The sequence below is a fragment of the Mus musculus genome, chromosome 13 (genome assembly GCF_000001635.26).
Source record: "Mus musculus strain C57BL/6J chromosome 13, GRCm38.p6 C57BL/6J".
Classification (NCBI taxonomy): Eukaryota; Metazoa; Chordata; class Mammalia; order Rodentia; family Muridae; genus Mus; species Mus musculus.
In genome coordinates, this window is record NC_000079.6 from 93,347,278 (window position 1) to 93,362,081 (window position 14,804).

A 14,804-nucleotide genomic window follows, 5' to 3' on the forward strand; every position below is an offset into this window, starting at 1 on the left:
CACCAAGCTAAATACTGGAATAAAACAGTTGTCCTGCTGTAAATAAAGCCATCTCATGCTCAGCAGCGCCTTGAGTTCTTGTGGCTATTACATATAAGGACAGAAAGGAAAAAGTGCACAAGAGAGAGAAACAGTCAGAAGGTGCTAGATAGTTAAGATGATTATACTCACTTTGTTCACTAGATTTTACATAAAAGAGGTAAAGGTTTATGCTAAAACTTCTATGTTAGCAGTTTTGTTTAAGGGTCTGCCCTCACTTCAGATGCTTGCATGAGGTTTGGTATAAACAGGATCTGAAGATTAAATTATTCCAGCACAAGGTAACAGCCTTGTAGGTAGACAGTTCACATTTACATTAAACTATAAGCTTATTTATTGTAGAGATTTGTTCAGATCCTTTAAAATAATTCAGTTTAAATGTCTTAGACTTTTGTGAATATTGGCTTGATTTATAATTAGTTTGGTAGTTGAAATAATCTGTTTTCATCTGTTTTAGTTGTAAACATTCATTTACATGGATGTTTTCAATATAAATTAAAGTTTAAAACTCAAATTTTGAAGGCATTATAACTGTTGTCTTTGTAATTGTTAAACCATTTTCTGTAAGATGCTTATAGCATAAGTATTGCATGATTTGACTTACTTTCTGAATATGTTTTGGGCTGTGGCATGTTGTTAGATCAACATTCCTCAGTATAGCAATGCAGATGAATATTACCTTTCCAGAAATGACCTCCTTGAGAAGTTATGTTTTTTCTAATACGTTAGACACTTCTCACTTTATAGAACTTCCTGTGGGTTGTTTGCTAACAGAAATTGTAAGTCGTTTCTACTACATGAATTTCATGATTTATACAACAAAGAGCAAAGTGGAAGTTGATTTCTGAAACAGTCTTTTATGAAATACTTCTTAGATAGGTTTAAGTAATTTTTGACAATATGTTAGATCCTTCATTATATGTTTCCAAGTTACTGGGTAGCTAGCAAATGTAGTTAAAGATTGGTGAGTTAAGACCTGTCAATCATACAGTCTCATCTTGCCTCCTGTTACTTGTTTTAAGTGTGTGTGCGTGTGTCCGTTTGTGTCTGGGGATGGCTTTTATTTTTTTCCTCTCTCTAGCATTTTTTAGTTTTGATTCAGTGTTGAATATTGTGATGTACTTCACATTATTATTGCCAACTCTAGCAGGTGCTTCATGTTACGTGGAGAATTTGGGTTCTAGGTTTATTTTGTAGCTCACCTAACTATCTCTGAATATAATGATAGAATAGCTTCCATATCCCAAATGTAAATAGGTACTGTATGTCACAGTAGTGTTCCTATGGGCTTCTAAGAATTAGCATTTCATGTATAATTTTTTTCCATCTCAACAATGTTTTGTTTTTTCTTTTCTTTTTTAAACTTTATGCTATTGCTTTCTGTTTCTGAATTGACTGTTTACAAAACTTTGCTAATTTTTTTTAGTTGTTGGTGATAATACTAAATGTCACGATATATAGTATAACTGACTTATACAGTATGAGCATTTACATATTAATAGTTTAAAACTCTTTTTTACTATTTTGTTATATACGTAGATAATTAAATGAGTATATTTTCTTAGCAATTAAGAAAAAGCATAGCATGTACCTGTCTATTGATTCTACCACTCATGTGATCTTAAATTGTGCCTTAATAACAAAAGAACTTAGATAAGCCAGCTTGCCAAATTATAACTTCTTTATGTGGTCATGTTTTGAACAAGATTTATCACAGTACTTATATACAATTTTTGGACTTTTGGCTTCATTTCCCATCTTTTCGTACTACAGGCTTTATTTTTTGGGAGTCTGCTATTTATGTAAGAGTCGGTTCAACAAATGAAGGAAATCTGGGGTGTGTGGCATGCTGCTGCTTGGTTAATGTACCTAGTCTATGTGTGTTCAGTTCGCAGAAAAGTTTCAGGAATTTAAGGAAGCTGCTCGGCTTGCAAAGGAGAAGTCGCAGGAGAAGATGGAGCTGACCAGTACCCCTTCACAGGTGGGTGTCACAGTCTGCTCTTAAGTGTGAGTCTAGCTCATTTCAGACTGTCCCCTTTGTGCCAGAGTGAAACTTGGAAGGATAGTGGCAAAATAAATTACCAAAGTAGGTATAGAAGTACACTGCTTAATTAATCTCTACTGACAGAGAATTTGTCAGTGTTTATAAGAATATTGTTCTAAATCAGTATTAACCCACATAAGCTTTATATACCCAACAATAGAAGAGCAAAAGGACAAGACGATCAACCTACGGTTTTGTCCATGTTCTTTTTGTTTTGTTTTGTTTTTTGTCCATGTTCTTTTTATGCAGGCAATAGTAAGGTAAGTTTGGCCACCTAGAGGCTCAAAAGGACTCCTTAGGCCAAGAGAGGCTCAGACAAACAAACAAACCAAAACTATGCTCATATCCTAGAAGCTAGAAGCTGGGAAGCCTGAAGGGAGTAGTTAAAAGGCAGAAAGAGTGGAGGGAGTCCAAGCTAGACTTTGAATTGAGATTTCGTGGGAAAGTGGAAGAACATCCGTAGTTTAGGGTTGACTAGTTTGAACAACTTCATTGGTTCTCCATTTCTTTGGGGTGATGAAGACAAGGATTATGTTACTGCAGTACAGGCCAGATAAAGAAACGTTTGATATTGACGTGGCTAACTTGACATCACAGGCCCCATTAGGCCCATAGTTTCTCTTAAGGATTGGCTAGTTCTAGAGGAAATAGAATATCTAGTCAAAGTATTGCAAAACATTGGATAATTGAGATGAGTAGAGGTACTTATGTGCAGACTTGACAAGCTAAGTTCTCTCCCCAGAACTCACAAGGTGGCAGGAGAGACCTGCATCCTGGTCCTCTGTACCCCACATGTCTGCTTTAGTTTGTACATCTTCTGCATAACAATAATAACAATTAAAAAGTCAAAACATTACAAACACTGATCTTAAAATCTTCTTATCTCTAACTACTTGATAAGCCTCACTAAGTATGAAAGGGTTCATTTTTATTTTCATCAGGAGAGTTGTGCTAAGTGCTTTCCTCAAAGACTAACCTTTACTGCAGATTGAAGCCAAGGTCTGTTCTTCCATACTTGTAGTAGTCTGGGGTAATCTTGGGTGATCTTTGTTAGTTAAACTTTGTTGAATCTATTTGTCAAATGCTTTTCTACTCCAATGATTGCCTTAAGCATAAATCCACTTAAAGTTATGTGCCAGTATGTGTTCAGAGTTATAAATCCACTTACAGTTATGTGCCAGTATGTGTTCGGGGTTCCAATTCTTTAGGTGAAAGATCTTGTTACCAAAAGATGCAACACACAGCACATTAAGTAAGTGAATACACAAAAGTATCAATAAAGAGGAGTGGATAATAGATTACCATTGTATTTACTTACTGTTTCTCCAGTTATAACTTAATACTATGTCTGATTAATTGTAAATGACTACAATTTAGTAAGCTAATTTCTTCTCTGTAATAGAAAAGAAGTCTTTAAATGTTTGCCTTTATCAAAACAATATAAAAAAGGTAATCATACTTGAAAAATGCTGTGATATAAAAGTAATAAAGAATATCATAATTTGATAAACATTTAGAATACATTCCTAATTTCTCTTTTCAAATATTTGAAGTCTATTAACTTACTCTATAGGAGCCCGAGAGAAAAGTAGAAAAAACAATTTCTTCTTTCTCCTCTTCCTATATTTGTGATAATGCAATGCTCCTTGTTTTCTTCTGATGAAATAGTTTAAATGTAATTACTGATGATAGTAGATGGTCAAAATCTTTGTTTAGTTTTTTGTTTTTGATTTTTGAGGAGGCAGACTACAGTTAGTTTGGAGTATTTGAGTGTTGGGATGGGGATGTAGTGTAGTAATAGAGATCGCTTGTATTAATGGACTCTAGGTTAGATGCCCTGTACTAGAAATCAAAATAGAATGAGATGGGAGTGTAAGATGGCTCTGTATAAAACCACAGGCTGTGCAAGCCTGGTAGCCTAAAACCTCCCTGAAACCTCTGGGTGGAAGGAAAGACCCTGTTCTAGACTCTTAATACTTCATTTTGTAACACTCTGTGACCCTTCTCTCTCCCTCCCTCCATTTCCGTGTTTCTCTGTCTCTCCTTTCCTCCCTCCCTCCAAACTCCTCTTCTCCTTCTACCTCACAAATACACAACAAACAATAAATTAGACTAACACACAGAACAAAAACATATACATTTTCCAGTCAGACAGAATTAATCGTTTTCTGTGACTGGGGAAGATGATTAACCCAAGAGTGCTTATACACCCATTACATCACTTCCGCTATTGAATCAGAAAGGTGAGTGTGCTAAGGACAACGGCGACTCATGGTTAGTGGATGATGTGTGCTCAAGAACCCGGCTTGAGAGGCACTAACCTCTATTAGCTTTATAAATTAGACAAGTAAGTGATGGTAGTAGGGTGTGTGTACATGAAAATAAGGCCATCTTATTCTCAGTTATTGTGAGAATTTAATAAAGATTAGAAAATCCTTATACATAGTAAATTTTTAATAAATATAGGCACCTCTTGATGTTGATATGGTCATAATGGTTGGGATAATAATTATAAAGTCTGGCATAATAATTATAAAGTTGTCTGGCACAGAGCTGTTAGGAAAACAGAAATGCCATATGTTTTAGGGGTTTTATTGCTTTGGTAAAACCATGACCAAAAGCAACTTGGGGAGGAAGGGTTTACTTGTTTTTTAAGACGCGAGTCATAGACCATTGTGGGTAGCCAAGGCAGGAACCTGGAGGCAGCACTGAAGTAAAAGCCATGAAGGAACTCTGCTTATTGGCTTGCTCCTTACATCCCGTTCAACTCACTTTCTAACATAACCTAGGACCTCTGCAGAGGTATCACTGCCCACAGTGGGTTGGGCCCTCCCATGGGTTGGGCCCTCCCATATCAATTATTAGTCAAGAAAACGCCTCACATGCTTGCCTGCAGGCCAGCCTAATGGAGGCAGTTGGCATCCCCTCTTCTCAGATGACTAGCTGTGTTAAGTGGACAAAAGCCAACCAGTACAGCATGCATCAGAGTTCTCTTGAAGTCTTGTTAAAGCATGCTGCAGGGTTTAATTTACTAGGCCTAAGATGGAGCCCAGGTATTACTGTCTCTGATTCCTTTTCCAGAGATACTGGTGCAACTGGCCTTTTGTAAGAAATGATATAAACAAACAAATCATCCCACTTCCTTCAAGACCTGAAATGAAAGCAGTCTGCCAGCTAGACAGCAGTTCGCCACTTCATATTGCTCAACTCTTAAGTGAAGACTATATCCAGCTTAGTATGGAGAAAGTTAAAGCTAGCATGAGCCTGACAGAGTAATAATGTAATAAAAGTCAAATATGTATCAGTTGTAATAAGTCTAGATGAAGTCTGACACAGTAGAAAGGGAGAGCAGGAGACTAGGGATACAGGCTCTGTTTTGTCTGTTGGAATCAAAACTAATGGTTGATCAAGAAATGGTTAATCAAGAAAGAGTTAAGGCTGGAAGAACAGGTCTGTGATCCCAAGTACTCTGGAGGTTGAGACAGTGTGATTGTAAAGTATGCCCGGGCTACAGACTGGCTTCAGAGCCAGTCTGGACAACTGGAATAAAGGAGATCCTGTCTTAAAGTAACAGTATGTAAAAACCAGGGTTGAGCTGTATGTAGCTTCGTGATACAGTGCTTGCTTAATGTGCAGGAGGCCCCAGACTCAGTCCCCATTGTTGGGGAAAAATGTTAAGGAATTGAAAGCAGTGGGTAACAACTACTTTGGCAAGTGTCTGTCTCCAAAAACACTTACATTATGATTCATAACATTAGCAAAATTACAGTTATGAAGTAGCAATGAAAATCATTTTATGGTTACAGGTCATCACAACATGAACTATATTAAAGGGTTGTAGCATTAGGAATGTTGAGAACCACCATTTTAAAGGATTCTTACTTAAAAGTTTTATGCTAAAATTCAATAATTTTAATTCTCCCAATATTTTTAATCTAAAACCTCTGAGTATGTTGTTGGCATGAATCCTACTGTCGTCTTCCTAACTATGCTAATAGCCACTCTGGAGGTCCCTGCAGGCTTTACAGCCAGCAGGAGAATAGTCTGGGTGAGGGGAGAATGAAGTTTAGTTCCGCTCCATTAAGAGAAGATTTCCTGCAGTCTGATAGCTTATTTTTGCTGTATTTAAGCAGAGCACAATTTTGGGAAAAAATTTTGATAACAGTTAACTCAGCCCCATGGGTAGTACTTAAGACATGTTCACGTTGAAGCTCTTCTGTCTGTACGATGGATCTTACTGACTTAGAAACAGTGCTCAGGTCGATGGAGAATGGCCGGGGTAAGCCCAGTCCATATGGGAGACAGGATTGGCCTGGCCCTAAGATAGCATAGACCTCACTTAGGCTGTTGTAAAGTACAAATGACTCCTCTCACAAGGATGGGTTTTATGGCCCAGAAGTAGAACTCAAGGTTCAGGGAAAAGTGTCCAGGATAAACAAGTGTAATATTATAGGCAATCTGGGCAGAGCCTGGCCCAACAGGTAGCAAATGTGGTTGTAAACTACACTTCCCCCAGGAATCTGGGAGAACAGCTAAGTGTCTTCTCCCTTTGGAGAGATGAGCTGTGTATTAATGTTTCCTGGCGTCTCCATTGCCTGTCTGTGTATACAAGGACCTTTTGGTCCTTTACAAGTTTTCTTTGGTTTTAAGGTTGGTTTTTTGTTTGGTTTTGTTCTTATTTTTAAGGGTGAGTTTACTTTGGCTTGAAGTTCAAAGGAATATAATTCATTATGGCAGAGAAGGTGAGGCATCTGAAGTCAAGAGGCAGAAAGAGATAAATTCAAGTTAAACCTCGGTACTTGAAAAAATTCCGAATGTCCTATTTTTATATCATTTCTCTGATACATGGTAGTATATGTGATATTATGTTAAAATATGTAGTCTACTATTTATACTTAATTCATCTTTTTATTTTACTTTATAGCCATTTACTTTTCAGACATTTTAAAATTTCATTTGGTTTTAATTAAAATAACTAACCTAGTTTTGTGTTCAAACTTCAATAATTTGCATAATGTTTAGTCCACTTATTTATTTTGTTTGGCATAAACAGTCTTGAAGGCAAATACAGCTGGCTCTTGTTAAGCATTTAATGCAGTTAACCGAGTAGAACAGTGAAAAATATAGAAGGAGAGTGAAGGTTAACTTGAGTCAGTCAGTGCATTTCCCATCATGAGCTTGGGCTGGAAAGGCGGCTCAGCAGTTAAGAGCACTTCATTGTTCTTACCCAAGACTCATTCAGTTTCCAGGACCCATGGTAGGAAGCATACAGTACCATGTAACTTCAGCTCTAGGGGAGCCAAGACTCTCTCTCTTCTGGCCTCTGGGCACATAGATACACACACACACTCACTCTTCCTTACACATAAATTAGGAAATAAATCTTTTAAAAAAAAATAGTGTACTGGGATATGTTCCTAAGTGTTTTGCTAATCTTTACTGTTGACATAATTAAAAGTTTAAGTTAATTTATTAATTTTTAATTAATTAAAATTAAATTGCTAGATTTTATATTTAGAACTCTGTCAAATCTTCAATGATAAGTCTGTTAATTTCAGAATTAAAGTAAAGGTGCCTCTTGTCAGACAGGAATAGAGGAAATTACGGCCTTGTTACATGCTGTGCGTGCGTGCACTGTGCCCTGTGTAAAGAACTGTCACAGCTGCCAGGAAATGGGTTTCAGGACAGTGGTTCTGAATGCTGACAAAATATAGGAAGTAATTTATAAGAGAATATAACAGGGCTGCCTGAAATCTCAACTCCATCTTCTTTATATATCAAACTTTTAAAGTGTCTCCCTCAACTTTCCTGTCAAATTTGTATACAGAAAAGAGAGCTATTGACAGCTTTATTGCAGTATGAAAGAAGGAAGTAGAATAGATCCTTTGTGAATGTTAAGTAATAAAGCGCCTGCTTCGGTTTAGCTAAAAAGGATGAAACTAAAGAAATTTCATTTCCTGCTTTCTTAGGATTAGTGCAGAGCCTAGTGAGGAGCAGCGGGGCTGCTCATGCATGCCTCCACCCTGCCTGCATCACGCACGGCGCCGCTTGGGCCAACCTTGAGCACGTTGTCCTCCTGACTCAACCTCTTTTTTTTTTTTTTTTTTTTTTTTGGTATTGTTTTTTTTTTTTTATTTTTTTTATTTTTTTTTATTTTTTATTTTTTTTTTTTTATTTTTTTTTTCATTTTTTTTTAATTAGGTATTTAGCTCATTTACATTTCCAATGCTATACCAAAAGTCCCCCTTACCCACCCACCCCCACTCCCCTACCCACCCAGAGTGCTGGGACTCCCTGCAGTTACCACCTTTATTCTGTTTAGTTACCTTTATTAACCCATCAGGTTTTTGAAATTATATTTCTAAATTGTTATCTTTACAATTCATTATATTTTCATTAATTTCCTTATGAATTGATTTCCTGCCAAAATAATTGTCTTTTTTTTAATTTAATTAAAATTTCAACTGCCATTTGATTCATCACAAAGAATTCATTTAGATGAAATTGTGTACTTGAACAAAAGTGTAACACTTTAAAACACTCTCTTACTCTTTCTTTTCCTCTCTCTCTTTTTTAAAGGAATCAGCAGGAGGAGATCTTCAGTCTCCTTTGACACCAGAAAGTATCAATGGGACAGACGATGAGAGAACACCCGATGTGACACAGAACTCAGAGCCAAGGGCTGAGCCAACTCAGAATGCATTGCCATTTCCACATAGGTACACATTCAATTCAGCAATCATGATTAAGTAAGGTGGATAAATATGGAAGTTCATTTGGTTTCAGAAACTCTTGAAGTTACAACCTTTGAGTGAAAAATCTCAGGTCAGACTCCTTTAATTTATTGTTCTTGGTTGCTCAAGTTGACTGAATTACTATATTTCCATTATCTATGTGGAAAAAGGAGCATTGAGCTAATTATAGGAGAAATTTTTTAAATGGAGAAAATATAATTCCTTTCTATCTATATTTTAAAGATCCCTTTTGTTAACCCGTTTTCTGTTTTTATATATGTTATGTAAGATTTATAATGTGTAATTAGAAACATAGAATTTCTACTCTGAAGGAAAGCTTTACCACAGGCCTACAGAGTTTTCACAGAAGACAGGGTACCAAGCACGAGCCTGTTAGCATTGATGGCAGATGCCAGCAGAAGGAAGGCTTGACTTCCTAATTCTGTATTCTAAAAGATACATCATGTTCTAAATGCATTTCAAACATTAGTTATTGGCCGTACCGTGGCATTACTGGACTGTAAACATGAATGTGAAATGGCACTATTGAAAATATTTTTTTAAAGCCCATCTACCTTAACACTAATTTTTACCCTTATTTAAATGCTTTTTACTAAATAGTTTTAGGTAAAATTAAGAAAATAGGGGTTTTTTGACTGCACATTTTTTTGAAGAACCAAGTTTTAGAAAATTATATTCTTTGACAGATTAAAAATTGCAAAGTGAGATATTTCAAACTCTCCTAGGTGAGTTTTTATTGTGTTTGAACTGCATTAATAGGGGCATAGGATTAAACATACTAGACCAGCATGGAAGATTTTTCTTAGCAGGCTGTGGAACAAGGAAGTTAGGGATGACTCTTAAGAATATATGGGAACTTTGGAATGTAAGGACACTCTGCTGCTAATGCTCATAATTCTCTATGAGATGGTAGACATTTTGAAGAAAGTTGTTCATGATTTTAATTACTGTAGTGCGAGTGCTTTCTTTCTCTAGCTATAAAGGTAGCTGGACACGGAAAACCTTTATCCCTCCGTCTGACTCCCACACATTCATATTCATTTAGTGACCATAGTCTTTTAACAAAAAAGACTGCAGTTCTTTGATAGCATTACAAAAATTACGTTATTTAATTATAAAGAATGTTATTTTAGGATAAAATCTTAAAATACTTTAACTCTAATAAGGACGGGAACATTTCCTACCTATTAAGTAGTCCTTTACATTCCCAATGGAAAGAGTGAACTGCACTAAACATCTACTGTATACTTGGTTTAACACCAAATTGAGACATCTGCACTGAATACTATGACATTTAGGAATAAGAATTTTTAAATTTAACATTTGAAGAAGCTACTTCTAGTTTATAACCTCAATTTTTCTAAATGTTTACTGTTTTGCTAATCTCATTGTATTGGTATTGCTTCCTTAGAATTGGTCCTCATCGTGATTTCCCTGTTCTTGAGTTCCTGATAGGAATCACTTTTACCTTAAAGACACTGCTCCTGTGACTTGTTATGGAGGACCTAGATTAATTTAAGTTTATAATTATGGTAAAGGCATTTTATAATCATATAGTTTTTCTTATTATTTTAAGAATTTCCAGCTATAGCATCTTATGAAAGTATTCCTCAGATTTTATGATTCTGTATTCATTTACTTCCTTGACTGAAATAAAGATTTCCATGTGAGGTAGTTTATTTACAGCTACTGCAAAAATCCCTGATTGTCAAGGTAGAAGAACTCAGAGTTGGTGTAATTTAAGATTTCCCACACTATAATGTTTTCAAATAGGTTTTCCATGCTTCTGAAAAAGAAGACAGTGAAGTTCACTGTAGTAAGTGTTTCGGTGTCAAGCGTTTATATGTGCGTGCTGAGTTACAATGTAAGGCAGCACAGTGTGGAAGCACATGCCTTTGGCTTATTGTGAGAAAACTAGATCTTTACATTTAGTTTATGTGTCCTAGGTCCAGTTGCTCATTAGAAAGTACTTTAATTTGATAGCTCAGTTCTTCCAACCCTGCCCTAGTATGTATGTATGGGTGTGTATATATATATCATAATACATGTAATATATACAGTATATATGTGTGTGTGTGTATATATATATATATATATACACATATACATATATATATATATACACACACACACGCTATACACACACACACACACACACACACACACACACTATGTAAGTACCTATCTGTAAGGACCTATATAGAGTTGAGATTAGCATTTCATGAGTTAGAAACAGGAAGAACATTATAATTAATATTACCTAAGTCTAAAGTACCCATATATTCAAATTGGATATACTATTTTTTCCTCTTGTGTTTAGAGATTACCTAGGTTGTCATTTTGCCTTTTCTTCCTGAGTACTTGTTTTAACCAAAAAGAGACTAGTTTAAGAAAAGGGTTTGGCTAGTATCTTCCTCCTTTTGTTCAGTCCAATTTTACTGCTAAATAGAGAGCAAAATCACTAGAGTATCTATTTTAAAAGAAAACTAGGACAGTTATGATGGCCATACTCACGGCACATAGTGAAAAGAGCAAAAGCCAAACAGATAAAAGTATAAGGATAGGGACCCAGTCAGTCATGTGACCTGAGATGGCAGCTGCTGGTGCTTTCCTTAAGAGTCATATTTTATCCTATGTCTAGAATCAGTAATTAGTAAAGAAGCTATTATGACTTTTAGGCTTGACAATTTTAGTAATTTGGTGAAAGTCTATTCTGTACTTGTAAGATTTATTTTTAAATTATTTTGATTTAGGAATACAAGAAAGTTTTTTGTTTTTAATTATAATTTAATATAAGGTTTTCAGATTGCACAGACAGACTACAATAATAGACTCCAATGGAAGTACCACTTCGGCCTTAACAGTCAGGGAAAAAGCATGGCCAGTCTTACTTTATCAGTGCACTCACCTTGTTCTCTACTAATGTGTTATTATTGCATGTTGAGATGCAACTGCAGGTCTTTACACATGATAGGTGTGCCCTGCACCAAGTGAGCCACACTCCTAGACTTACCATTTCATTATTTTAATTTTATATTTTATGTGTATGGGTGTTTTGCATACAGGCATGTCGATGCCTGGTGCCCACAGGATCCAGAAGAGGGTGTCAGATTAACTAAAACTGGAGTCATAGATGGTTGTGAGCTACCATATGGGTGCTGGAAACGGAAGCTAAGTCCTTTACAGGAGCAACTAGTGCTCTTAACCACTGAGCCAACTCTCCACCTACATTGTTTTATTTTTAAAGCAAATCCTACATACATATTTTCATCTACAATATTTTCTTAAAATTATCTTGAACTCTTGATGAAATGTCTATACTAAGCTAATTCAGTTTTTATCTTACCTAATTCCATGGCATACTGCCTTATCTTGAATCATTTACTCCTCTCTTTGGTTTTTAAAAACTATACTGCTAAATTAAATGTAAACATGGGTTCGTATATACTTTCAGTTAAGAGCTGTAGTACTGTTTTATGTCCTCGTCATAGCTATGCAATAATAGTCTCATCAGATACATTTCAAGGAGTGATCACTCTTTGGTGTACTTCTTTAGACGCTGTCAGAAGCTTAGGATGTGTGGAACAGGAGGACTGTGACTGTAAATGCTTACTAATCGCTTTGAGAGAGTGTTATTAAATCTTTTCTAAATTGCTTTTTTCTTTAAAATTATTTTTAACTTAAATGATAATTACCTTTTGAGGTTGAACAGAAGCTCATTAACAAACTACAGTGACTTTTTAGGGTGCTCTTTGAGAGCATAGTCTTATATCTGGGGACTAAAATGTCATTAGACCCTAATAGACCAAGTTATATGTTTGTGTAGGAAAAAGGTTTCCTCTCTCGTTCAAGGTAATTGTTTGCTTCCTGGTGTCATTTGTGTAGAATTCTAGAAAGTGGTTGGATTTTTAAAAATTAGATTTAAGACAGCCTAAATTCTCTTAGAAGTAGTTAGTTTTATATTATTGTAGTGTTATTGGAATGTGATCCTGAAATATATTACTGAAAATTAAAATTTTTATTTTGTTAATTGCAATCTTGGCTCTCAGAAATGCAGTATAATATTGATATATAGCTGCTATCATCTTTCTGAGAGTTCAGAACATATGGCAGCTGTTTGTGAAGCTATTTTTTACTGACAAATTTTGATAAGTTTGGCTACTGTAATGGAAAGTAGGCTTTCTTAAGCACTGACTACATTTGGATTCTTGTAAAGTTTGGATAATACATTCTCAGGTGCTGCTGGACTTTGTGCACTTTGGAGGTACTGCATGTATCTTCCACTGTTTGAGATGTTTCTGTGGCTTGTGTGTTTGCAACAACTCATTAAAGGTGTATGCAGAAATATTTTCTAGTATATTGATTTTTGCTGTATAACAGTATAATAATAAACACGGGTTGATTCACCCCATTTATATTTCTTTTTCTAAGCTTCAGAAAGGCAATAATTTGAAATTATATCTAGAGGTTTTGTACAATTTTTAAAATTAAATTTCCTTGGATACTTTAGGCAATATTTTAACCATTTTTTAAAAAATATTTATATTTAAGTAAGGCAAAGTACAGCAAAATGTACTTTTTATAAATTAAATACAGCTTATACTTATTTGCAGATACTACAAATAAGAAAAAGTGAGTGGCGTTAAGAGGTCTCAGTACTACCTAGTGTTTGTTCATGCCTTCAGTCCCGGTGTTCCAGAGGCAGAGGAGAGCCCTAGGCAGCCAGGGTTACTTACTGCAGGACCTTGTCTCAGAGAGGCCTAACTTTCCACATGACATGCATGCTTAGACACATTGTCTCCTTCCTTCTTAAGTAGTAAACAGAACTTAGAAGGTTATAGTTTTACACTAAAGTAAAAATAATTACTGTATATAATTTTTATTTGGAATAAATCTATATAGCTGAGATTTAATTTCATCAGAAGAGATTTTTATCACTGATAAAATTATGGGTGAAAAACTATAAATATTTCAGCTCCCTTAACTGTTACAGTTGTGATTTTCTTATTGTCAAGCCTCAAAAATTATATTTTTCAGAATTAATATGAAAGCTAAGATAACTTGAGATCATGATTCAACAATTTAAAAATGCAGAATTTACTTTCCATAATAGTAAAAGGGTGGCGTTGTATAAGTGCTGCCTTGTATTTTGCCTTTTAAATACTGATCTGCATTCTCTGCAAACTGAGAAGCAATTTATATTTTTTACAATAATGAGCAACAGAGAATACAGTTTATCGACCAAGATTATTAAATAGTTTTCTGACTAGATATAACTAACTTTCTATCTTAAATTCTTGAAAAACTGCTTTCTTTATTTTTTTTTTTTCTGAAGTCATCCAAGATTTTGTGGAAATGTTAAAATTTGCTAAAGCCTTTTAGTGATGTTATCACTAAGTATAAGTTACTTACAAGAAAATTATTCTGTGAGATTCAGATATCTGTAAGCCAATTCCAGTGTGGGAATCCCTTTGCCCATGCATGCACAGCTGTCTGTCTGGAGTTAGCTATGTGGGAGCTGGCCATGGAGGAGACGGACTTAGAGTATGATCCCTTTCCTTGGAAGATGTTTAAAAATTCCCCTTTCACTTTCTGTCCTTCGCAAACCACTGTGTGGATTCCAGTGGAAAGAGGTGTGTTATCTGGACAGGTCTGCTCCAGCACACATGGAAAATGCTTTTTGTTTCTATTTGATTTCAGACATAAGAGTATTAAGGGTTAAGGCCAAATTATAACAAACCTAGACAGAGGCAGGCAAGCCACATAAATAGATGAAAATTTGTGATGTGTGCTGGTAAAGAATGAGGAGGTCTATGGTAAACTCGAATGTTCAAGAAGTGAAGTCGGGGATGCCATCTTGGGGACTCATCTAATTTCTCTTCTAGAGATTTAAACCCAACCTCTGTAAAGGTCACATCAAAATAAATGACAGTGTGTTAAAGTGTGTTGGAAGTATGCCCCGGTAA

At 35.4% G+C, this 14,804-nt stretch overlaps 1 protein-coding gene across 5 annotated transcripts in view; it reads left to right on the forward strand.

The window, feature by feature from the left end:
• Homer1 (homer scaffolding protein 1) overlaps window positions 1-14,804 on the forward strand; it is a 101,373-nt gene that overhangs the window by 43,521 nt on the left and 43,048 nt on the right. For 4 of the 5 annotated variants that reach the window (NM_147176.4, NM_001284189.2, NM_001347598.1 and 1 more), the window contains exons 4-5: window positions 1,928-2,020; window positions 8,663-8,802. In NM_147176.4, the coding sequence (NP_671705.2) occupies window positions 1,928-2,020; window positions 8,663-8,802 (233 nt within the window). Of the gene's footprint in view, window positions 1-1,927; window positions 2,021-8,662; window positions 9,609-14,804 lie in introns of those variants that run through there. The other variant, NM_011982.4, reaches the window with a different exon arrangement.